Source organism: Chlorocebus sabaeus, chromosome 14 (genome assembly GCF_047675955.1).
Source record: "Chlorocebus sabaeus isolate Y175 chromosome 14, mChlSab1.0.hap1, whole genome shotgun sequence".
NCBI classification, from domain to species: Eukaryota; Metazoa; Chordata; class Mammalia; order Primates; family Cercopithecidae; genus Chlorocebus; species Chlorocebus sabaeus.
The window spans coordinates 57979374-58006055 of NC_132917.1; the positions used below are offsets into that span (position 1 = coordinate 57979374).

The 26682-nt window shown below is 34.0% G+C and overlaps 1 protein-coding gene across 4 annotated transcripts in view; it reads left to right on the top strand.

The window, feature by feature from the left end:
• Window positions 1-26682, top strand: part of VRK2 (VRK serine/threonine kinase 2) — a 104583-nt gene that overhangs the window by 74198 nt on the left and 3703 nt on the right. For 3 of the 4 annotated variants that reach the window (XM_007970544.3, XM_007970545.3, XM_073023014.1), the window contains exons 9-12: window positions 3265-3385; window positions 6279-6337; window positions 10232-10398; window positions 16984-17145. In XM_007970544.3, the coding sequence (XP_007968735.3) occupies window positions 3265-3385; window positions 6279-6337; window positions 10232-10398; window positions 16984-17145 (509 nt within the window). Of the gene's footprint in view, window positions 1-3264; window positions 3386-6278; window positions 6338-10231; window positions 10399-16983; window positions 17146-25319; window positions 25369-26682 lie in introns of all 4 variants that reach the window. The other variant, XM_073023013.1, reaches the window with a different exon arrangement.

Here is a 26682-nt window from a genome sequence, read left to right on the forward strand (position 1 = left end):
AAAGATGGGGTTTCGCCAATTTGGCCGGGCTAGTCTTGAACTCTTGACCTCAGGTGATCTGCCCACCTCAGCCTCCCAAAGTGCTGGGATTACAGGTATGAGCCACCGTGCCCGGCAGCAAAGTAATTATAAGATTGAGCACAGGCTTTGGTTTTTGAAAGACTTGGATTTCAGTGATGAGCTCTATTAATTTCTGCTCTGTGATATTGAGCAAATTATTTAACCTCTCTGAGTCTCCATATTGTTGTCAGTAGGACTAATACTTACTTTAAATTGTTTGAAACATTAGATGAAATAATAAAAAGGTAGAGTGCCAGGCACAGTAGCAGGCACAGTAGCAGCTCTCCATAAATCACGTCAATTGTTTTTATTTTAATTATGCATTCTACTATCAGCCATTTCTAAAATTTTCTTTCTAGTTAAATAGAACTTAAATCCCCACCTGTGCCTATTTCTTTCTAATTGTTTTTACTTTGGCAGTACTTTATAATTTAGAAATGTTGAACAATTGAGAATACCACAGACTTTCAACAAAAAGAGTGATGTATATTAGTCCATCTTATTAAGCTCAATATAAGTTAGATGCTATTAATAATATTTAGAAACTAACTTGAGAAAGTTTAGAAATAACTAAATCTCATTACAGTTCCAAGCAATAAGTAAACACTTCATTTTAGGACATCTATATGAAAATATACTGTCAGTAATTACATTAATTACCAAATGCCACTGAAGAACCCTATGTATTACAATAAATTGTGCAAATACATGACTTAGAAACAAAATAATGCATAATGTATTGTCTATTCAAATGAATGAAAATATATTAAAAAGAAATGTATTGCTCAGTATCATCTGATTTTAGAGCTGAAAATGTAATATATTAGTGGCAGGGCAAGAATTGGATCTCATTCCTAGTCCAGAGCTCTATTTACTGCTTCACTTAACATGTTTTAAAATGAATTTGAAAATTGTATAATTAAAGAAGCAACTTTAAAATTAAAAATTTTTTTTTATAGTTAGACACTAATGGTCTCTGACTATAATCAATTCTTTGTGTAAACTGTACATGGACACATATATTTTAATATTGTCATCTAGAATATTTGTTTTTAATTAACAGGTATTAAAATTACTCCTCTGTGTACAGTAGATGGAAAGAAGACAATCATTGTCAAAGTCTAAGATTTTAACTTCACTAAACAAGTCAAACTTTTCAATTTGTTTTTCTGAGAGGGAATTGCAGGTAGAGGTATGTAGTTAGAAACATTTTTAGTCCCTCACTCTTCAGTGGGGGGAAAGGAAAGGGTGACTATTGGATGTAAACAGTGGTAAAACATTCACCTAACCATAGTTATTAATACATATGTGCAAAAAAGAAAATAAAAGATTGAAAAATGTGATAATGTATTTTAATTAGGTAAGACCAAACTACAATAGTGAAGTAAAGTTAACTCTCAAAGGGCTATTTCAAATGAAGACCAGTTTATGAAAGATTGGCTTCAGAAATCTAAATGACTTGTCATTACTTACAGCTTCATATCAATTAATCCCTCAGTTGGGGGGTAGCGGGAAATGGCTAGGAAGGTTCAATCTATTTTAATTCTGATTGTTTTTCCTCAAAGGGCCTCTTGTGGGTAGCTTATATCATCCAAACACGGTGCCAGAATATCATTTTTTGAAAATTAGAGGAGATGAATTTTTTTTAAGTGATGGTAATCAGGAATTGCAGTAATAGAAAGGGGACTTGTGAACACATCTGTACAAATGGAACCATTCCATTATTAATGGGAGATTTATTACTGAAGAAATCACTACAGAACAGTGTGGTAGAGATTGTGTTTTTATTTTAACATGAGAGCGAAGTCTTGCATTAGGACATCGTTGAAGCTTGTGCGGAAAGTAAATGGCACCCATGGGACTGTAGCATTCTGCTAGATTGAAGGGCCTTTAATAATCCAATACGCTAATAGCAGTTAGAGTGTAAGAGCTAATCATGTCTTCTGCTTTTATAATAACTTATACATGGTAACCAAAAGTAGTTACAATGTGCTGGCATCATTGTTCTTAGTAGATGACTTTTTAAATTAAAAACTAAGTTCACTGAGTAACTTTTCAGAGTTTATTTCATGAAAGATAATAAAATAGGATACCTGTTTATAGCAGGTTTAACAGCCACTTACTGCTCTTAGGAGATTATATATCCCTACACAGATGAACATTCGAGTAATGATAGAAATGTAAATACTAGCCTATTGTTTTATAACAATTTTGAATGACTATAAAAATGAGTTTATTTTATGGGTATTTGCTAATGTTTTAATCCTTATTTCAGTGTTTGTTAATAAGTATCAGTTATATTTCACACATTTCCTAGGTTTCATTGTCCATCTTCTCAATAAGGTACTTACAAATATATATTAAATTATTAAATTAGTCTACAGCATTTAATAGCTTGATATAAATGATACAAGGGCCTGAAAATGTGCTTTTAATGTACTTTTTATGAAAAGCCATCTTATATTAAATTTTGAAAGCCTCTATTTGGCTCTCCCCCCAGCCTCCAATACCGTTGCCTCACTTTTATATAGATATGGGACCAGAATTTTAGCTTGCTGCTGCTTATATCTAAAAATAATATTTGTAAAATTGTAGAACCCTGTATCCAAAGCAGGAGACATATTTTTATTGTATTTTCATGTGATTGAAAAATCTTCCGAAAGACCCATTTTTTAATACTGCACACTAGATGGCAGTTTTGTCATATTCTTCCAACTTAAAATGCTGCTAGTGTGAGTGGAACAGGAAAGGCCATCAATGTTTAGTCTGCACTCAGAGGGTCTCTGCATGACCAATGCAGACCCTATGGACTTCCTGGAACATATGTTAGCAATTTAGCTGCAGACATTTATTTCTTTGTTTTACTGCTTGGCTCTTTGAGAAAGTGTTGGTGCTGGGTTATGGGTTGTCTGGATCATGTCAGAGGCCATGGGGATCAAGTTCATGTGACAGGCCAGACTAAGGAAAGATGAAGTTGGAGGAGGTGAGGAAACTGACCCTTACTTTCAACAGCAACCAGTCACTGCCTGTCTGTGGACTGGGGCCAAATGCTTGGGCGTTTAAGTTTTATTCCAGCTGAACAAATAAAACACTTTGCCTATTTGGCTTTTTCATATTTCATCAATAGTAATTCACCCAAAGATTTCTGCATTTCTCAAGGACTTGCTTATCCCTTATCTTTCTCTCTAATGCTTACTCCTATAGCCCTGTCCAGACGAAGTGACGTTGAGATCCTTGGCTACTGCATGCTGCGGTGGTTGTGTGGGAAACTTCCCTGGGAACAGAGCGTGAAGGACCCTGTGGCTGTGCAGACTGCTAAAACAAAGTACAAATTTTCAAGTATTTCATCATGTACTGCAGCAGGTCTGAAGGGATACATTAAAGGGACCTAACAACATGGAGGAGATTGGCATTCTCCCAACATGACAACCAAAGCAAATTTCGTTAGTTTGAAAAATATGTTTTAAAAAACCAAACAATTATCACATAAAATCCATTAAGATAACCTTATAAAAAGATATGTACTTGAATTACAGTGCAAGATATAAAGTGAAATATCTGTTCCTTTACGTGGTATTTTCCAAAGCTTAGATTCTAGGTGGTAGTGTTTTCAAGGAAGAGTATTTTCAAATTAGCATTGTACAAGTATGCTGAAGTAGTCTGAGCCGGGTATGATTGATATTAACTATGTAAAACAGCAACGTGAAAAGGGACAAATGGGGCTTATATTTTTCAAGTGAGAGCAACATACCTCTTATTTCTGTCTTGGAGGAAGTAAGTTTTCTTTCTTAAGAAAGAAAATTTTTACATGAGCTATTTACATGAGATAATCTTGTAGCCACATAAACATTTTTAATATTCTACATTCAGTTTTTATTACCTGGATTCGGCTGGCATAAAAATTAGGTCAGACTAAGAACAGAGTGTGTTACTGTTCTACAATTCTCTCTCTGATCAGGCATAAGAAAAAGTCAATTGCATAGAGCACAGAATAGCCAGTTTTTCATTATATACCAAGATATGCTTAACAGTAGTTATCCACAGGTAGCAAAAGCAGCAGCTAAGCTAAGTTTTAAGTAGGACAATCTCAACAGAAGAGTACAAAGCTAGGGGAAAATTAACTGATTCATAGAAATCTATCTTTAAATTCAGTGTGGCATCAGTTCTTAATAATGAGAAAGATTAGCCTGCAGATTCAGAAAAATATGTATTACGTTTGTAAATACTGACATACATGAAATATTTCTCCACTCAGAATTTTGATCATCCTAGTCCCTTACCCAAAACTAAAACATATTTATGTAAGTCTGTTTTAGAACTAAACCAGTTATTTACTGCAGTGATTGATGTGTCCATATTAACTTTCATGTAAAATTTCGAAATATGGGTCAAGTCAAAACACAGTGATGGGAATATATAAACAGTTTTTGTATTTAATTTTCCAACTCAGTTTACCTAATTACAATAATGTATAACAAAGTAATGATGCTATTTTAAAAAACTAACATTTTAATTCTAATGATTATATATTTGTTTTTTTAATAAGACTAATATGACTTGCTTTAATTTTTTATCAATATGTATATATAGATACATTCATTGTAGGTGTCTATAGTGAATATACCTATTTATGCATATTTATGTATAATAGGATGTCATGTAAAATAAAATATAATACTAATACATCAAATGTAACTTCTGTTTACATTTTGGGGACTCCTACATATGTTAATATCTTCATTTTGACTTGATTAATAATATAAACCTATAGACTAGTAAAGCCAATATCATATTATGAAGTTTATAATTCAGATAAACCATAGACATTTTCAAACTTGTTATAGTACATAATACATAATCATAATTTATTCAACCTGCTGAGAAGGTATGACACTGAAATTCCCCATAAGGGCGTGATTGTATATTCAACCAAGACACTGTATCTCCCTTATGCCTTTTATTTTCCTGACATAGCGTGCTACTGGATCAATGTGTGTATTGTTGCTACTGCCTATGCCAGAGGTGGTGACTCACTCACACATATAAATAATTTTAGTTGAATGTTTTTATAGGTTGTGTATTCCTTACTTGAAATGCTTGGGACCAGAAGTGTTTCAGAATTCAGATTTTTTTAGATTTTGGAATATTTGCATTATACTTACCAGTTGAGCATCCTACAAACCTGTTTAATCATGGGACAGCATAAAATATTGCACAGTGGAGAACAATGCACATATATACTTCAGATACAATGTTTGCATGAATTTTTATTGTTTTTGAGAAAAAAAATCATAGTAAATATTACTTCTTCTGTGTTTCTGCATATATAAACTTTGAGTTAAAGCATTTATAATTCCTATAATTCCATTTTGTTTAATATTGGGGCTTAGAGAACAATACCACAAAGTGTGGTGCTTTGGCATGCTGAGACCTTTGAACTGAAAGACTGGATGGCCCCAGAAGCCACCTCAGAAGCCAAGTCTCTCTCTGACCTTCTCTTGCCTTCTTGTCTCCCATCCCTTTTCCTCCCAAGAAGAGAGTCATAGAAACCAGAATTCCTCTTTACCAAAGCAGGTTATAGAAACTAAAACCCCTGTACCCTAAGCAAGGCATTTAACCTAGAAAGGTCACCCTCTCCCTTCTCCCTTGAAGACCCTCATTCCAAAGGGGTCCTGCCCCATCCCCAGGAGGAATAAATGCTACACACATCAACAAGAATATGGACAGGCCTTGCTGGATCCCCCTGCCCCAGTTCAGTATCATTAGAACATACCCTTTTGTCCAGTCACATTCCTACACAGCTGTCTATTCTTCATCAAACCTAAGCATAAAGATAGACTTCCTTGGGTCTTTGGTCTTCATTTCTCAAGTCGTATCATAAAAAACTTTAATTAAATAAATTTGTTATACTTTCTCCTGTTAACCTGTCTTTTGTTATAGGAATGTTGGCTGCAACCCTTATGGTGGGTGAGGAAAAAGATCACACCTTTCTGCCCCTACATTAGTCTAGGTTATTGATATAAAATTAGTTTATGGGCATTGAGGGTTCTCTACTTCTGCTTACTTTCCTATCCATTATAGTTGGATGACAAAAAAAAAAAGCACTGAAAGTCACAATTTTGGTAAGCTACCAACACAGAGTTAGAGTTTTGTTTTCTAGTCAAAATAGTCACAGGGTTGAAAACATGTTAATTGTGCATTACTTTATTTTGTTTTAGTCTATTGGATGAGCTTCCCCAGTCAGTGCTTAAATGGGCTCCTTCTGGAAGCAGTTGCTGTAAGTCAAATAATAACTTTAACCTTCTCTTAAGATTTACAGGTCACCACATTTGTCATTCTCGTTTGGTAGCTTTTGCTTAGCCCACCTGCTCTTATTCCCATCAGGGTAGAAAGGAGGGAACACTTCATGTTGCAAATAAGTTGCAAAAGAATACAATGTTTAGATCATCTTTAACATTAGAACACAAGAACCCCAAAAGAAGATATTGAAGTGGAAAATTCTAGGTTCTGCTTAGTGCATTTCTCTCTCTCTCTTTTTTTTTTTTTTTAAGATATCTATTTTGAGAATCATGCACAGGTTTAATAGTCAACTATGTCTGGCATTTCTAGAGTTAAGACTTCCTGGTTTTGTTCATCTATATACTGTTGAAAGAAGATAAAGTTGACCTAACGAAAAACTACTTTTAATCAGTCATTTAAAAAACCAAATCATTAAACACTTGAATGCTATTTAGAACAGAATTATGCTGACTGAACTGCTAGCAAAAAAAAATTTTTTATTACCAAAGGCATATGATTTTGGGATTTGGAGGTATATTTCATATTTTCATATTTTCAAGTTAGTATACAATGTAATTTTTAATTGACAATGTTATCAATACATATTGTATAAAATAGCATGTCAACTAGTAATTACCCACATTCCTGTCATTTTTATGTGCATACACAACATGTTATTCAACACTAATTTAACAGTTGAGTTAGACTATCTTATAAGAAAAAGCCAGTGCCCACTATCAGTCTTGCTTTTTCTCAAAGACAGATAATCAGAGTGAATCTTGTTTTCTGTTTACATTGGGCAATCTCAAAGTTAGCTTTTAGCTGATTTCTGAAAGTAGATATGTACACTGACCTCTCTAGCTAAGGTCAAATAACATCTGTTTCCATCTGGTTGAGAAGTTGAGAGTTAAGTAACATATTCGCAGCCTTTCTTTCACTAGAAACCAAAATTTTCATTTGTGTAGGTAAGGAAAGAATAAGCCACTTCTACTTCCCCCCTCCATTTGCAAGTCCAATAAGCCCTTCCTCACGTGAGTCTTTTGTTTTCCCCTTTCTCTAGTACTTTTCATCTGATTGAGGGAGACACACAGAGATCCTCATTGTGGGAATGGGTTGCAAGATGAACTTTTTGTTTTCATAACTGTCAATAACTTGTCAAAATGGCAATACTCCTTTTTGGCTAATATTCTTAATGGCTTTTTTTTTTTCAGACAGAGTCTCGCTCTGTCACTGAGGCTGGAGTGCAGTGGCGTGATCTTGGCTCAGTGCAACCTCCCCTTCCCAGGTTGAAGCGATTCTTCTGCCTCAGCCTCCCAAGTAGCTGTGACTATAGGCACATGCCACCACGCCCAGCTAATTTTTGTATATTTAGTAGAGACGGGGTTTCACCATATTGGCCAGGTCTGGTCTCGAACTCCTGACCTCGTGATCCACCCACCTTGGCCTCCCAAAGTGCTGGGATTACAGGTGTGAGCCACCGCGCCTGGCCCTTATTGGCATTTTTACCAAGTCGTATAATTTATGTTTTAGTCAACTGGACAGAAAGAGATGGGAAGATGTCATTAAAAATATATATATATTTTGCCCTGAATTGTAAAAGACAAATGCTTCTGGGCAGTATATATTCTGTCATACTCTATTGTTAAAAGATTTGAGACAGATGAGTAATCTAGATGGGAGACATGCCCAGTTTTTGTTTCTCAGTACAAACCATTTTACTGAATCCATACTATTAATTATAAAATGCAGATTTCTGTTTCTAAAGCAAAAAGTGTTGAAACTTTAATATTACATGAAGGTCTCTTAAATTAGGAGGTTGTGCTTAGGAAGAACACAACCATGAAAATGAAGGAACTGATTTACAAACGTTTATTACTGAAACATATTATGAAATAAAACAGCCAAGAAATTTGCAGCATACATGTCCAACTAAGCATAATAATAATAGTTTCCAAAGTTTCTATCTCTTGATAGTAATGGTACTTAATATTTCAATGGCCTAAAAAGCAGATGATTTAAAAATATCGTAATTTCATACTAAAGGCATTTTGCTTTATAGTTCTGGCAATATGCTCGTAAATTTTAAAATGTACTTAATATAATAAATCCAGATCTTGAAAGACTAACATTTAAACCAGTATTACATCACAATAGTCAAAGCTTCAGGTTTGTAATAATAAATTTATAATGGAAATGGCTCTTTTTATTTTCTCCCCCTCCTACCTCACTGGTACCTCATTTTTCCAAACCCCAGTCCCATGAAGGCTTTGCAGCACAGCTGCTATCAGTTGGTGGAGTGCCAGGAGTTTTCCATTGTCTTGTAACAGTGATTTGTTCCCAACACATTCAACTCTCTTCCTCATTTTGGATATTCTGGTTAATGGAATTGTAATATGTACCAAACTTGACTTACCAATCTGCAAAGGACCATAAAACAACAATATTTATATTAAAGTAGTAGTGAAGTTAATCTTTTTTTTAATCATCCCTTTAGAAATTGGATAGCCCCCAGCCCCTGTGAAGGGGCTGCATGAAGCGTCAGTTATAAATATCGTGATAAAATAGCAGCACTTGCTAGTTAACAGAGATCTGGTTGACCGAATGCTAGATAACAGAATTTGATTTTAAAAAAAAAAATCAGAGATGAAAAAATAGGTTGCATAATTGCTACAGTGTCCAGGAAAAAAAGCCCAGAGCCAAGAGTTCACATTTTAATCACGTTAGCTTCATGTTCCCAGGAAATAGCTTTGGACTATATGGTGAAAGTGATCACTCTTAACTTTAATAGGGAGAAAGCAATGATGACTATTCCTTCTGGAATTTTTCTCTATAGGGAGTGAAACCCAGTGCCTCTGCAGTTTTCCTTTCTTTTTAGTGGAGGTAGGCCTGGAGGGGAAGTGAAGGATTAGGAAGTCACTCCTGCCAACCCATGAAGTTTCCCAGGTTTTCCCACCATGGATATAAGCAACTAAGTGAGAAAGTAAGAAGTACTTGAGTTTGAGTCAGTAGCATATCTAAACATCTCTGTGAACAAATGAAAACATGCCAGTTTTTAAATAGTATTTGGTATTATCACCACTTCTATTCCAATTTTAGGTTGAACCTCAACATGAAAAAGAAATGCAAACTGCAAATATTTTAATGCAGTGATGTTTGTAACTGTTGGTTACTAATTCTGTTTATATTTAAAAGTTGGTAGTTCTTAACCTTTTTGGGGGAAGGGGGTTTACTATGTAGTTCTAGGGGAACATTTCTTTATACTAGGGAAAAAATAAAAGATGGCAACTTCTCCTCCCACTGCTCTAAAATCAAAAACACAAGGCTGTGTACCAGGCTAGCTAGGTATGGAGGACATGAGGGAGGTTGCATGCATTCTAAAGTCAATCTTAGCTAACAACATGGAATTCAAGGTCATTTCTAAATATACTGCTATAATCCCAAAATCAAAGCCATAATAAAAATTTGCAGTTTTTTTTTCTTAGAAGTAAAGAGGTTTATAGTAAGTAACACTTTAACTGAACTTTTAGAAGTTCAACATAAAGTATGAAGTATGGTCGATTGTATTATTTATGTAGTCCTTACTGGTTGCACCTCATAAATCATAATCACTATAATTATTAAAATATACTTCATAAGATCAGTGAATTGTAAGCATATCAACAAAAATATGTTAAAAACATTACTAGTTTCATCAATTCTGTAGGTCGCTATATTTCAGTCATTTTTGAATATCATTTAAAAAGTTATTTTCATTGAATTGTTCATTTTTGGTTTCCTCAGGAGATGTAAATGTGTAAAAGACAAAGAAATAACAGAAAGATTTTGAGATTATTGGAGTCTTGACAATTCTTGCCAATTGTGAATAACATGTAAAAAATTTACTAATTCACAGGTGAAATTGCCCAATTTTTGGTGTGTGCTCATAGTTTAGCCTATGATGAAAAGCCAAACTATCAAGTGCTCAAGAAAATTTTGAACCCTGATGGAATACCTTTGGGACCACTGGACTTTTCCACAAAAGGACAGAGTATAAATGTCCATACTCCAAACAGTCAAAAAGTAAGTAACATAATCCCTGCTATCCTATGATTACCTTCTATGATACTTTTCTATCGAATGAAGTTGTTTTAGGTCTCAAAATGAGTCTGACAGCTTTCTTCTTCCTTATATTTAACTCCCATTTCCCCTAACTCAGCACCAAGAAAGTTTGATCCAAGTTATTTTGACCTGTTGTCTCACAGAGAAAAATAGGATCTGTGGCCTACTATGTACTATGAAAGAAAGCAAGCAGTCACTACTGTCATAGAGATGTGACTAGCGTAAAGGCTAATCTGATGTTACTCATGAGAAAGCCATGATTTGTATTTTTTCTCCAGGTTTTCAATAGATATTGCCGTCTGTTTTTGCCTGCCAATTTGGCCATAATTTGGTGGTGATAATAGTCTTAGATTTAACCAGATTATTTGTATATGCTGATATTTCAATCCATGGAAACAATTCTTTACAGAAAATAAAAGAGTTTATGCCAGAGATCCACGTTAAGAAAAAAACTATTTTTTAAAAGTTACACCTCTTCTTTTAGTCTGCCATCTTCCAAAAGACCAACACCAACTTAAAAAAAAAAAAAAAAAAGAATTAAGATTTTGAGCATTTTTAAGCAGGTAGTGGAAATCTTAGACTGCCATTATTAGCAAGATTAGTGAACAGGCAATGCAGCATCCATGTCTTCCTTGACCACTATCCGTATGCAAAAATAAAGTGTGGACGGCATTTTTTTCCTGATGCTTGTACAATAAGATAGGGTCAGGATGCCATTCATTTTTAATATTTCTTATGAACTTTGGATCATCACATGTGTTCATGAGCCAAGAATGCGGGATGCAAACTAATGTGACTGATAGGCTGCTAGATGAATGGTGAGTCAAGTATCAGTGCACAGATGGTTCTGATTTGCTGAATTTTGTAGTTGCTGCAACTGAAGACATAAAATATCCTTCTAGTCATAAATTAGCTCTTTGGAAGCAAAACCTTGGCACCAGAGCTTTACAACCTTCAATTAGTAGGAAAAGAAGTATTTGAATGACTGTGGTATTGACATCTGTAGGCCTGCATAGTAATCATTCCTAATAGAAGAGAATATCTGTTTGAGGAGGTTTTGCATGGCTAATTAACTACCAGTGAGAATATGTAATTTTTTCATGATCTCCTGATTGTCACCTTTCTCTCATGATACAATTAGATTTTATTGTAGCAAGTGCCTCACAAACCAATTGTCAGCACTATTTACGTATTGCAGAAGGCAGAACAAAAGTTCATGTTTAATAAAAAGCCACTGGATTTTGATCTTGGTAATTACTGAGACTTACTTTAACAGTTTTATTGACTTTTGTGTTTTTATCACTTTTGCAACAAAACAAAGAGCCATTTCCTTGACATAGTATTTTCTTTGCAATAATGGTCACCACTTAATCTACGCTAATTTAAGTAGATTTTCCCTTTTTGTAGTTTTTCAGTTTCATAAACTTAATTGAAATATAAAAGCCATTTTAAAAACCGATAGCTATATCCTCTGATATAAAATTCTAATTATTATCCACCAGAATTTTCAGTTTCATCAAATTCAAAGGGTGTTTGTTGTGAAACCATTTTTATATGTAGAGAATAGAACATAAAACACTTTTTCCAACGAGCCTCCATCAAGAATATTTTACTCCTTTTGATTAGAGAATTTTGCTTATGAGTAAAAAAAGCACTTAAAAATAATATACGCTTTTAAGACCTACGCTAATTTCTGGTAAGAAATGTGATCAGCCCGGATGTGTAGACAGGAAGATGATTTCGGGATATATTTTGCAGCAGATCAATATTTATTTATTTATTACTTATTTCTCTAGTATTTTGAGTGCATACATTTATTTAATAATGATAGCATAAGATATGGGCTCACCATATGTGGCTAAACTTTAAGTATCTTAATTTTCAAAGTTTACAGATTTTTCAATGCTACAAAAACCAAACCCGAAAATGTTCAAATGCAAGGTATGACAGTATAAACTGTCCTGTTCCCAGTTCCCCTGAATGATGCACGTATAGGATGATTTCCACAATAGATTGCTTCCATAACAAAAATCATTCCAAAATGCATATCAATCACATGGCTCCAAATTTCTTTTTATTCACAGACAGAATCCCCTTATTAGTAACTAGAATCATTTCTTGTTACTTTATAAATGGGTTTATAGTTACATGGAGTTAAGTATTTGGTTTATAGAGATATTTAACAGACTAGTGAATGAACTCTGGACTAATATATTTTTTGGACAAAGATATTTAAAAAGAAGACATTGGACCAGAAAAGGTATATTATAAGTAAGTAAAATGTTACCATCATTCAGTATTCAAGGGAAAAAAGTTATAACTGTTTACATTTTTAAATGTTATTTTGCTAATAACAAGTGAAACTTATACAGAGGGAAATATAGCATTTTTAAGAAAAACGTATTTTAATTAGGTATTAAAAGGTAGCACATTACCATAAGAATCTCACCAAACTTACATCACCTTTTTGCAAAAGAAAAAGTTTTTTCTTTGTTTCCAATACTAGATTTTACTAGACATTATAAACTGTTCTCTGTAAACCTGAACAGGGAAGTCCTCAAATACTGTTATTGGAGTTAAATTGGAAATGAATTTTTGTCAAGAGAGTAGTGATATTGATATTTCTTCATGAAAAACAAATCTTTGGGGGCATTTGCCTGAATCAAAATGAGGGATGTAAAACTGAAGTCACTTGGTGGTAGTTCTGGGGGCTCCTGAGTTAGCACCGCCAATCAAATTAGAAGACTGTCTCATCACAGTCTCTTTATGCCACCCACTAGGATTTAATTTCTAAAATTCACTGAAAGAAACAATATTTCAGTAAGAATGCTTATTGAGCTGAGCTAAAGCTCTAGAATTCCCAGATGGGAATGTTAAAGCCAAGTTGGAAAAGAGCATTACTAAAGGCCCCATTACAACCCTTGAGAAAGCTACTTTTCAAGAGCCAGAGGGTCCTTTTATCCATTTATCAATGATTCCCACCTTATTATGGTGCTTGAGTCATATATACAATATACAGTCATATACTATAATATGTTGTAATAGTGCAGACACTTGGGCATAATGAGCCCTCCCATCCTTCCTAAATGCTTTACCTAGGCAGAGAAGTAGCTGCAGGTCAGAGCTAAAATGTTCAAGCTATACTGCGTGGCAGACAATAAAAGTTTGTCCCTTCATTTACCTTACATCTGAGGCTCCCATAGCATATCCAGAGTTGAGTATGTTATTATTGGTAGTAATATTATTTGTATAGAATTTAACAGTTTGCAAAATTTTTTCCTAAGCTTTAAGTCTCAAAATAATTCTATGAACTTCTCCTTATTTTCTGTATATGAGGATAGTGAAATACAGATTCTTAATTAGAAGCACATTTTTGATTTATTAATTTTTAGGAGTCCAAAGGTGTTCTTCATTTTATAGAACAGTGTGAAGTTCCAATAGAAAATTAAATAAAAACTACCTCATTTTCATAGCTACTTTCTTGAAAATGTCATACATTTGTATAGTATCCTTCTATTATAAGGGATGCCCAGGGTGTTTTCTATATTTACTTTTCTGTCTTTGAGAAAAAGTTTCACTGTGTTCACTGTCATCCACTTCACTCTTACAATTTTAAAAGTTTCCTTAGAAATAGAATTTTCCATAAATTGGCTATCATTTCGTTTAGTAGCTAGAAGTGCCCACGGCAGTGCAACCTAACCATTCAGCCAACTAACAGCAGATCCAGGAGGCATCATCTCTTCCAGGAACCTTCACAGAGGAGTGAATATATTATACCAAATTTTGCTTATACGTCAGAGGCTTCCAGGGCAAAAACTCTTATACCTAAAATGCCTAGCATATAGGAGGCACTAAAAACTTCAATAATATCTTAGCTAAAAATAAAACTACCAGCAACCTTGCTTCTGGGTATGTATCCAAGGGAAATAAAACCATATGTCAAAGAGGTATCTGCACTCCCATGTTCATCACAACACTATTCACAATAATCAAAATACAGCACAACCTAAGTGTATGTCAGTGGGTGAATGGATAAAGTGTGATCCATAACCACAATATTATTTGTGGTTATAGAATGCATTTTCTTTATCCACAAAGTGTATTTTATTTATATAGTGTCTGTGTGTATGTATATTTATATACATATATATGTATATATGCACACATATACACACATATATACATATCTACACATATACGATACACATATACATACATATACATATATATATACACGCACACACACAATGGAATATTATTCAGCCATAAAAAGGAAATCCTGACATTTGCAACATCATGGATGAATCTGGAGGACATTATACTAAGTGAAATAAGCCAGACACAGGACAAATACCGTATGATCTCATTTATATGTGGAATCTTAAAAAAAAAAAAAAATAACTTATGAAAGCAGAGCGTAGAACAGTATTTGTCGGGATGAGAGTTGGGGAAAATGGGGAGATGGTAGTCAAAGGGTACAGACTTTCAGTTATAAGATGAATGAGTTCTGGGGATCTGATATACAGCACGGTGACTGTAGTTAGTAATACTGTATTGTATTCTTGAAATCTGCTAAGAGAGTAGATCTTAAGTATTCTCACCACACACAAAAAAATGGTGACTATGTGAGATGATGTGTTAATAACTTGATTGTGGTATTCATTTCACAATGTATACATGTATCAAAACATCACATTGTATACCTTAAATATATATAATTTTTAATGTCAGTTATATCTCAATAAAGCTGGGAGGGCAAATCTCATTTAACCCTTTATAACATGGAACACATTTTCACAATAATTGGTAAGTCAATGTTTTAATAGGATAAAACTGTGTGCAAGAACCATGGGAGACCCTTCGTTTCACACTAATGGTATCAGGTACATTTATTACCAAGATGACTTCAGCAGAAAGTGGCTCAGAAGATGGTGACATAAATTTTCCCAATAGTTTGAGAGGGTTGAGTGGTGAAAATAAAGAATCCCTGCATGATTAAGAAACATTTCCAACTTTCAGGTTACTGAAAGGCAGTGGTTTTGCCATCCTTTTATAAGCTGGGATCCTGGAGGAGGGTAGAATAGAGTAGTGTTGTGACAATTTAGGTTTAGCCACAAAACACCGGCATTCTTTAAAGGGAAGGAGTGAACACACTTGGCGATAAAAGCTAAAAATTGAGAGACTACAAATTAAGGCTCTGCTTGCCCAGCCAATGTAATTCATTCTCTATTTTGGCACTGACTCCTCCATTATTTCCCCTTTGTGCTGTTCCTATCTTCTGCCCCCTATTTAACTCATGAAAAAAAGGTGATGGCACTTTCTGCTGCTATAAACATGAAGCTGCTGAACAAATACTTCATGTAAGGACCTTCACTGTAGCTTTCAATCTTCCAACAGTGTTGTGGGTTCTGCCCTTCTATTTCTGAGTCTACTTCAAGGTTATTGACAGTCAGGCATCTCCCAGATATCACCATGGTGTGAAAAAGAAACCTTAGAGACAGCAAGCTTGTTGTAGAACTTAACCTCTGATACTGGTACACAGTATTCGATGACATGAACTGTTATTCACCTTGCTCAAAGGTTAAACTACCTGCACAAAAATATAAGCAACATCACAAGCTCCTTTTATATATTCACATTAATTAGGCTCACTTCAATGATAGAAAACTAAGATTTTAATTAATAAGAATTTAAACTACAAAGATATACTGGATACACTCCCAGCAAAGGTTAATAATGAATTCATGTGCAATTTTAAAATGTGACAATTTTCTCTAAAAATGTTGTTTTCAGTAAGCAAGTTATCTGTAGAGATAATTTCTAAAGAGTATATAACAGTGACACTAATTTTATTTTATTTTATTTTTATTACACTTTAAGTTCTAGGGTACATGTGCACAACGTGCAGATTTGTTACATATGTATACATGTGCCATGTTGGTGTGCTGTACCCATTAACTCATCATTTACATTAGGTATATCTCCTAATGCTCTCCCTCCTCCCTCTCCCCACTCCATGACAGGCCCTGGTGTGTGATGTTCCCCACCCTGTGTCCAAGTAACCTCATTGTTCAATTCCCACCTATGAGTGAGAACATGTGGTGTTTGGTTTTCTGTCCTTGCGATAGTTTGCTCAGAATGATGGTTTCCAGATTCATCCATGTTCCTACAAAGGACATGAACTGATCCTTTATGGCTGCATAGTATTCCATGGTGTATATGTGCCACATTTTCTTAATCCAGTCTATCATTGATGGACATTCAGATTGGTTCCAAGTCTTTGCTATTGTGAATAGGACCGCAATAAACATATGTGTGCATGCAGTGACACTAATTTTAATTGGTTTTGTCCCACTGATGAGAAAGGGTCTGGATCTTGCCAACGACTATAGTTTTTCTGTAATGTCCATTTGCTGCTTTCTTCTTTATTTCCTTTTTTAAAGCTTGGCAAGTTTAGAATTTTTAAGAATCTGGATATATATGCATTTTTAAAAGAAATACCGAAAGTTTTCTTTATATATAGTATTACTTACTCTACACCAACAGGTTGATTCACAAAAGGCTGCAACAAGGCAAGTCAACAAGGCACACAATAGGTTAATCAAAAAAAAACTCCACAGTGAGAGAAGCACTGAGCCCTGTACAACGTGGAAAAAAGTGCAGAAAGAGGAGAAGCTGATTGGATTGATGAACAATGAAGCAGCTCAGGTGAGAGGGTGTGTGTGTGTGTGTAGTTGTTGTTTTTTTTTAACTTAATGTTACATTAGAATATACCCTTTGGTAATAAAAACATCTTATTTTCTGCTGAGGGCCAAGTTTGTATGGTTTTGTTAAATGAGAAGGGACAGAAAATATCCTAGCCAGCTGATAAAATTAAAGCGGCCAACACCAGTTATCATAGAAACAGAATAGCAGTAAGCACATTTGCGTACAGATCTGATTTCTTTATCCTAAGAATGTAATGAAGTGCACTTAAATTTATTTTGCCATCTATGATCCATTAGGGACTCAATGTATTCTATACTTTTACATTGGTTCCTCAAGTCTCACCCTTATAATCAAATATAAGTGAAGTGTTTCCCTGTCAATGTGGTTGTATTTTAAAATGATGTATTTTTTACATCACTCAATCATTTGGGCGGATAGTGACTCACCTTTAGCAGATGACTCATTCAAGTAACAGCAAAAATCCTCCCTAATCTAACCGTTTTTGACAACAAGGAGAAGCATACAATGCATTTATATCTGCAGTGAAAAAATATTTAATTTTGTCGAAATGACCAACATTTTATGATTTATATACCATCATTTCCCTCAAATGATTTGAGGTAGTTTATAGTATGAAACAGGATAATTTAATACCCCACCTTGTATACCCTACCACAAGAAAAATTGATATATCAGGCAGCTGGGATGTTAATCACTAAACTGAGCACTGAATTTGGCTCTGAACTTCTTGACAGCCAAGGCAAAAATTAGAAGCATAGTATTTATGCATTCTTCAGCCAGCCAGCAAGCCTACAAGTTTATCCAGAGACAAGTGCTTTTTTTAGTACTAATAGCAGTCTTTTACATTTATTCTAGTATAAAATAGTGGCATTATTTGTTGTTTCATTTTAAATTTATGTAAAGAACTACTTCACTTAGACATATTTTAGTTCCTATTTGTAAAATTAAAGGCAAATCGTGCTTGGTAACAAAACTTAGAGATTCTAAAAATCTCTGGTTGAGAAATTTTTTTTCATCCCTTACTTAAGTCCACCAAAATCACCTGGTGTACAGGGATAGGGAGGCACTATTAAAATACTGATGCAAAGAAATTGATTCATTTTTGGCTGTGGTGGCAATGAGATATGTATATATAGATTTTATAACTTCGGAAACTCTTGGTTCTTTTCCCCAGTCAGTCCTCTTCCCCCAGGTAATGTTCTGCCATTTTGATTCTCATCACTAGATTAGATTTGCCTCTTCTAGAATTTCATAAACATGCAGTCATATAGTATGCATTCATTTGGGCCTGGCTTCTTTCACTCAGTGTGTTTTTTGAGATTTATCCGTGTTCATGCATGTATTAGTAATCTGTGTTTTCCATTGCTGATTAGTACTCCATCATATAACTATATCATAGTTCACATGTCCATTGCATAACGACATCATAATTCACAAGTTCATTCTTCTATTAGGGACATTTGGGCTACTACTCATTTCTGGCCACCACAAATATAGTTGCTGCGAACATTCTGGCACAAATCCTTCTATGAATATGTTTCATTTCTCCTGAGATGTAGAATTGTTGGGTCGTAGGGCAGGTGTATGTTCAGTTTTACAAAGAGCTGACAGATAGTTCTTGAAAGTACCATTCTGTACTCCCACCAGTAATGTACAAGAGTTCTGGCCACTCTGCACCCTCCCCAATATTTGGTATTGTCACTCTTTTTAATGTTAGCCATTCTAACGTGTATTAGTGTATTATTGTGGTTCCAATTATTCACCTAATGTCTACTTAAGTTTGAGCACTTTCACATGTTTTTACTGACCATTCATATATCTGTTCTTATAAAGTTTCTTTTTTGAGTGTTCTAATTTTTACTTGGATATTTGTCTTTTTATTGTTAAGCCATAGGAGTCCTTATCAGATATCTGTATTATGGACATCCTTTCCTAGCATGTGGCCTGCCTAATCATTTAATTCATAGTGTCTTAGGATGAGCAGAAGCTTTTTATATTATTTGTTATTTTTATTTGAAGTTCAATTTATCAATCTTTTCTTTAATAGTTTGTGTTTTTTTTTTTCTGTAAAGATACCTAAGAAACCTTTCCTACCTCAAGGTCACAAAGCTATTTTGCTATATATTTTTATAGAAGGCTCATGGTTTTCATTGTTGGTTCTACAAGCCATCTCAAATCAATTCATGTGTATTCTGTGAGGTGGGGGTTGAGATTCTCTTTTTCATGTAGCTTGCACCATCATTTATTGAAAAGATTTTCCTAATGAGTTTCTTTGGAGCCCTTTTCAAAAGTGAGCTAACAGTGTAAGTGTGGGCCTATTTCTGGGTTCTATTTTCTTCTACTTGTCTCTCCTTACACCAACACCACACTGCATCAATTACTGTCGCTTTACAGCAAGTTCTGAAATTAGAATAGTTCCTAATTTAATCCTTTTATTTTCTTTCAAAAATGTATTGGCCATTTTAGGTCCTGGTCTTCCATAAAATTTAAGAAGCAGCTTGTTAGTTTCCACCAAAAAAAATGCACAGTGGGATTTTGACTGGGAGTACATTAAGTCTAAAGATCAGTTTATGGAGAACTGGCATCCCAAGTGTCGAAAACTCCAGTGCATAAACCTGGCACTTCTCTGCATTTATGTGGAACTTCCCTGCATTTATGTGGATTTTCTTTAACTTCTCTCAACAATGTTTTGTATTTTTTAGTGTAGATGTCTTATTCATCTTCCAATTATCTCTAAATATTTTGATCCCATTTTAAGTACTAATTTTCAAAATTTCATATTCCAGTTATTTGTTGCTGGTATATAGAAATATAATTTATTTTCTCTATCAATATTTGATATACAATATAATCATGTATCTTGGGATCTTTCTAAATTTACTTATTCGTTCCAGTAGGTTTCATTATTTTTTAAATAGATTCTTAGGACTTTCTACATAGTTAATGATGTCTATGAATAGAGACAGTTTTTACCTTTTCCTTTCCAGTATGTCTTTTATTTATTTTTTGTTGCTGTCTTATTACACCTGCTAGCAGCTCTAGTATTACACTGAATAGAAGTTGTGGCCATCCTTGCTTTGTTCCTGATATTAGAGGGAATGCATTCATTCTTTCACCATTAAGTTAGCTGTTGGTTTTTTTCTAAATGCCCTTTATCAGGCTGAGGAAATTTCACCGTATTTGTTGAAAAATAAATGTAAATAATGAATGAGTATTAAATACTGTTTTGAGATCTCTTGAGATGATCATATGATTTTTTCCCTTTACTAGTACGATGAATTACATTGACTTTTGAATGTTAAATCAACCTTTTATTTCTGGGATAAACCCCCACTTAGGCATGATGTGTTTTCCTGCTGAATTCTGTTTGCTGAATTCCAACTCAGTTCCTGCTGAATTTCAGTTCCATGGAAGGTTTTTATGCCTAGACTGATGAGAGATACTGGTCTGTAATTTTCTTTTTTTTCTTTTGCAAAGTGAAAGCAAGTTTATTAAGAAAGTAAAGGAATAAAAGGATGGCTACTTCATAGACAGAGCAGCTGTAATTTCTTTTCTCATAATATCCGTGTATGGTTTTGTTTTCAGGGTCATTATGAATTACACAAGTTGGAAGTGTTCCCCTCTGTTTTCAGAAAACGTTTTTGTAAGACTTGCCCTTCTTAAATGTTGGATAGAATTTAGCAAGAAAACCATCGGGGCCGATAATTTGTTGTAGGAAATTTTTTAACTGCATATTTACTTTCTACAATATATAGAGTGATCATTAGATATTTTTTCTTCTTGTGTCAGTTTTATATTTGTGTTTTTCAAGGAATTTGTCCATCTCATCTAAGTTTTCAAATTTATCACTACTAAGTTAGAATATTCTTTATTATCCCTTTACCATCACCAGTATCTACATTGATGTTCCCTCTTTCAGTCCTGATAATGGTAACTTTTGGTTTATTTCTTTTTTTCCTAATAGTCTAGCTAAGGGCTTATCATTTTCATTGAATCTTCTCAAAGACCAGCTTTGGTGTTTTTTTTTTTTTTTTTTCCCAAAGATCAACTTTGGTTAATTTTTTTTTTTTTTAAATCCTACCATTGATATGTTTTCTATTTCACTAATTCTTTATCATTTCCTTTATTCTACTTATTTTGGTTTTAATTTATTCTTTCAAGCTTCATAAGGTGAAAGTTTAAATCAATAATTTCTTCCTTCATTTTTTTTCTAATGTATATAGTTAAACCTATAAATATGTAAGCTGTGCTTTGGCTGTCTGTGTTTCACAAATTTTGATATGTTGTGTTTTCATTATTATTCAGTTCAATATATATTCTAATATCCCTTGATACATTTGATCCATGGGTTATTTATTAGTATGTTATTTAATTCCTAAGTATTTTTAAGGTTTACTGGGTATCTTTCTTGTCACTGATTTCTAATTTAATTTTGTTGTCATCAGAACACATCCTGTATTATTGCAATCTTTTAAAATTCATTGAAACTTATTTTGTCACCCAGGAAAAGGCCTCGTTTAGTGAATGTTCCTTGTATACTTACGAAGTTTGGGTATACAAGTTGTTTAATAGTGTTCAAATCTTATATATTTATTGTTTTATTTTGTCCTTTTAATGACAAAGGAATGTTACAATCTCCAACTGTAATTGTGAATTTATCCATTTGTCTCTTCTATACATTTTTGCTTCATAGATTTCAATGCTGTTATTAGGTATATGGAGATTTAGTAGTTATATGTTCTTGGTTAACTGTCCTGTTCATCATTCTGAAATATCTTTCTTTATATCTGTTAAATACTCTATCTTGAATTCTACTTCATCTGACTTTTAACAGTTCCAGCCTTCCTATGATTAATATTTATACATTGTATCCATTTCCATCCTTTGTTTAATCCACCTGTGTCTTTTTATCTATGGCTTTTGTAACTACCATATAGTTGAGTCTTGCTATTTTTTAAATCTGGCAAACACTATATTTTATTTGCTCCATTTCTATTTCATGTAGCTATATTTGCTCCATTTCTATTTGAGGTAACTATTGATATAGCTGGGTTTAATCTACCATTATGCAATTTGCTTTCTTTTTGCCCCATTTGTTCTTTGTCCCTTTTTACCTCCCTCTTGCTTTATTTTAGACTAATTGAGAATTTTTTTTTTAACTGTGACTGTGCTTGTTCTTTTTTTTTTTTTTTTTTTTTTTTGATGATCACTCTAGAACAAGGGGTCAAGGGGTCAGTCAACTCCATAGCCTATGGGCCAAATTCAGCCAACCACCTATTTTTGTAAATAGTTTTATTGGAACATAGCCATACTCATTCACTTACATATTGTATTTGATTGCTTTTGTTCCATAGTGGCAGAGCTGAGTAACTGCAACAGAACTGCATGGTTCAAAAAGCCTAAAATATTTACTCTCAGGCATTTTACAAAAGTTTACAAATCCCTGCTCAGAACAATCCTGCCTAATAGAAATATAATACAAGCCACATATGCAATTTTAAAAATTATACTAGCCACATTTCAAAAAGTAAAAAGAAACAGGTAGAATCTATTTTAACAACATCCTCTGATTAAACTAATATCCACAATGGTATAATCAGAATAATATTACTGAGATATTTTACATCTTTTATAGTAATAGCACATCTCAGTTACAACTAGCCATATTTCAAGGGCTCAAGTCTTATTAGACAGCATGGCTCTAGAAATTACCATGTGCACATTTAACTGATCATATTACATTCTATCTTGACTTAATGTGTAAGAACCTTACAATATATACTTCCCTTTATCCCTCATTGTGCTATTGTTGTTATACATTTTGCTTTTACATGTGTAGTATATTTCAGAATGCATTGTTATTGTTGCTTTAAGGAGTTATTTTTCATTTTAAAAAAATTAAGAAAGGAAAAAGAAAAAAAGTCTTAACATACCCCAATATTTATAGTTATTGAAATTCTTTATTCCTTCAATAGATCTTAGTTTGGTATCATTCCTCTTCAGCCTGAACAAATTCCTTTAACATTTATTGTAGTATATATTTCCTGGAATCTAATTCTGTCACCTCTTGTCTGTCTGAAAATATTTATATTTCACCTTCACTTTTTTTGTAGTAGTAGTGGATTTACATTTTATTCCCGCATTTCTTTTTTTAAGTTTATTTTGAAGTAATTGTAGACTCTAAAATTGCAAAAATACATACAGCCTACATATACCCTTACCTACCCTTTCACCCAACTCCTGCAAATGAAAACATTTTACATAACCATAATTTTACAAAACAGGAAATTGATATTTATATACTACCATAAAATACAGATTTTATTAGGATATCACCAATTTTGACACATACTCATGCATGTCTGTGTTCCTTAGAGATTTTATTACATGTATGGAGTAACCACAATTATCCTACAGACCTGTTCCATGACCACGTAGGAATTGCTCATGCTATAGTGACACCCTCTTCCCAATCCTAATCCTCAAAAAGCAGTGGGTTTATTCTGCATCACTATAATTTTATCATTTTGATTATATCATATAACTCAAATCTTATGATATGTAACTTGTTCAGACTGACTTTGTTTCATTCATCATGCCCTTGAGATCTATCCAAGTTCTGTGTAGATCAGCAGTTCATTCCTTTATTGCTCAGTAGTAATCTGAAGTATGGATATACCATTGAAGAACACTTGGTTTCTTTCCAGTTTTTGGCCATTCACTGTTTAGTAGGTTAGCTGTAGACATTTTTATAGATGTTTTCTCTATAAAGTTGAGGAAGCTCCCCTCCATTTCTAATGTACTGAGAGTTTTCATCATGAATAGGTGCTGAATATTGTCAGATGCGCTTTCTGTATCAATATGATCATATGATTTTTCTTCTTTAGGCTGTTATCATGGTGGATGGCACTGGTTTGTGGCTGAATATTGAACTAGTCTTCCATTCCTTGAATCAGCCTCACTTTGTCATTGTATATTATTCTTTTTATATGTTGCTGGATTTAATTTGCTAGTATTTTAATGAGGAAGTTTACATCTGTGTTCGTGAGAGCTGATGTCTGTTGTTTTCTTTTTATTCTACTGTTTTTGTTGGTTTTGGTGTCAGGGTAATGGTGACCTTATGAATTGGGAAGCCTTCCTCCTCCTCTTAACTTCTGGAAGAAAATGTATAGAATTGAACTTGTTTCTTTTTCACATGTTTTGCAGAATTCTCTAGTGAAACCATCTGGGTCTGGAGATTTCCTTTTTAGCTATGAATTCAATTTCTTTAGTAAGACTATTCAGATATTTATTTCAAGAGTAGGCAAACTTTTCTGTAAAGAGCCAGATGGTAAAAATTTAGGTTTTGCAGGTCATATGGACTCTTGTCACAACTATTTATCTCTTGCATTTTTATTATTTCATCTTGAGTTAGTTTTGGTAATTTGTGATTTTTCCAGGAATTGGTCCATTTCATCTGAGCTATCAAATTTTTGTTGGTATAATTATTCATAGTATTCCTTTCTTTAAATCCCTTAAATGCCTGTGGGGTCTGTAGTGATACTTGTTTCTTCCCAGATACTGGTAGTTTGTGTTTTCTTTCTCTGTCAGTCTTGCTAATTTATCATTCTTATTGGTCATGTCACAGAACCAGCTTTTGATTGATTCTTCTGTATTTTTTAATTGCCAATGTTATTGATTTCTGCTCTAATTTCTATTTCTTTCTGCTTGCTTTGGATTTCTTTTAAATTGTTTTAGATTCTTTTTTGACAAATATAATTGTATATATCATATCTATGGGGTACAATGTGATGCTTTGATATATGTCTACATTGTGGAATGTTTAACTCACACTAATTAACAAATCCATCATGTCACATACTTGTCATTTCTTTTTATAATTTCTTGGGGTGGAAACATTATTAAATTGGGACTTTTTGTCTTTTCTAATATAAGTATTTAGTATTATAAATTTCCCTTCTAGCATGACATTAGCTATGTCCCACATTTTGATATGTTGTATTTTCATTTCCATTCAGTTCAATGTATTTTTTAATTTTCCTGGTGTCTCTGACTCATTTAAAGCATTCTTTAACTTTTAAAGCATTTGGAGATTTTCCTATTATTTCTTTCCTTTAGCTTGATCTTGGTCTATTTTCTTCCCTTTTTTCCAGTTTAGGTAGAAGCTTAGACTACTGATGTGAACCCACTATTTTTTATAATGTACGTATTTCATGCTATAAATGTCCTGCTAAATCCTGTTTGTACTGCATCCTGTAAATATTTATACATTTTAATTTTGTTCAGTTCAAAATGTTTTATATTTCCCCTTGAGACTTTTAATACCTTAATTATTTAGAAATGTGTTAATTTTCAAGTATCAAGTTTGTTTTTTTTTTTCAGTTATTGATTTCTAGTTTAATTATATTGTGGTCTGACAATGTAAATCTGTTAGGGTTTTATGGATAGGATATGACAGTCTGCCTGTTTGTTCCAGATGCAGTTGAAAAGAACAAGTATTTTCCTGTTTTGGGATGAAGTACTCTATAAATATCAGCTAGATCCCATTATCTTGTGATGTTACTAATTTATTTTATATTCCTGCTGATTTTCAGTCTAGTAGTTATATCAATTACTGAGAACAGAGCATTCTAGTTAGGGAGATGTGCAGTGCCAACTCTTTGCTGTTTGTTTAATGCACAGCAGGCATGGTCAAAAGGGCAAGCACCTCTCGTTTCTGAGGCCAGTGTGGAGGGTTGCTGTTGCTCTGATGCTTGCTCAATGCAAGGTGGAGAAGGTTGGTAGGACTCTACTACGGTATATACTATGTCTGGTGGGGAGGAACAGGCTATATGGCTCTGCCTTACAGTTTTGGTAGTCTCTGGTGGGAAGGAAGGGAGACCATCTCAGTGGTACAGGCTGGGAAAGGTTGTCAGAGCTCTATCTCACAATTTCCCTAACACCCAATGGCATAGGGTATCACCTTGTTAGTGTGGGGACGGTCAAGAGGGCTCTACCCGTCTCCACAGTGCTTGATAGGGTAAGGGTAGGTGTGCTCCCTGGTCAGTATACAGTGGTGATACTCAACTGGACTGTACCCTCCCTCTTCCCCTCTGCCCTCGTCCCCCTCCCCGCCCCATTTCCACAGCACCTGGAGAGAAGCTGCAGCTTCTTTCATGGTGTTCACCTAGGGTACAGCAGGTATAAAAGGATTCTGTCCTGTAGACCTGTCCTCCCCCAGGGCTACTGGTTAGAGCATGTTTTTCATGGCTTTTTTTTTTCTTCAGTCTGTGCATATTGCTGTTTTCACACTGCAGGCTCTTTTATGGCCCAGGCTGGGGTAATAGGAGGTACTAAAGTACATGGCGGGTGGAGACTCAAGGGAGGGTCATTTTTAGAACTTTCAGTGTTTTGATAGGTGCTTTTTGTCCACTCTTTAATTAATAGAATAAGGTAGGATGCTTACTCTTTCTTGTCTAGAACTGGATGCCCCTCACTTTGATTTTGAAAGCTTCATTGAATATGGACTCTTTTCTT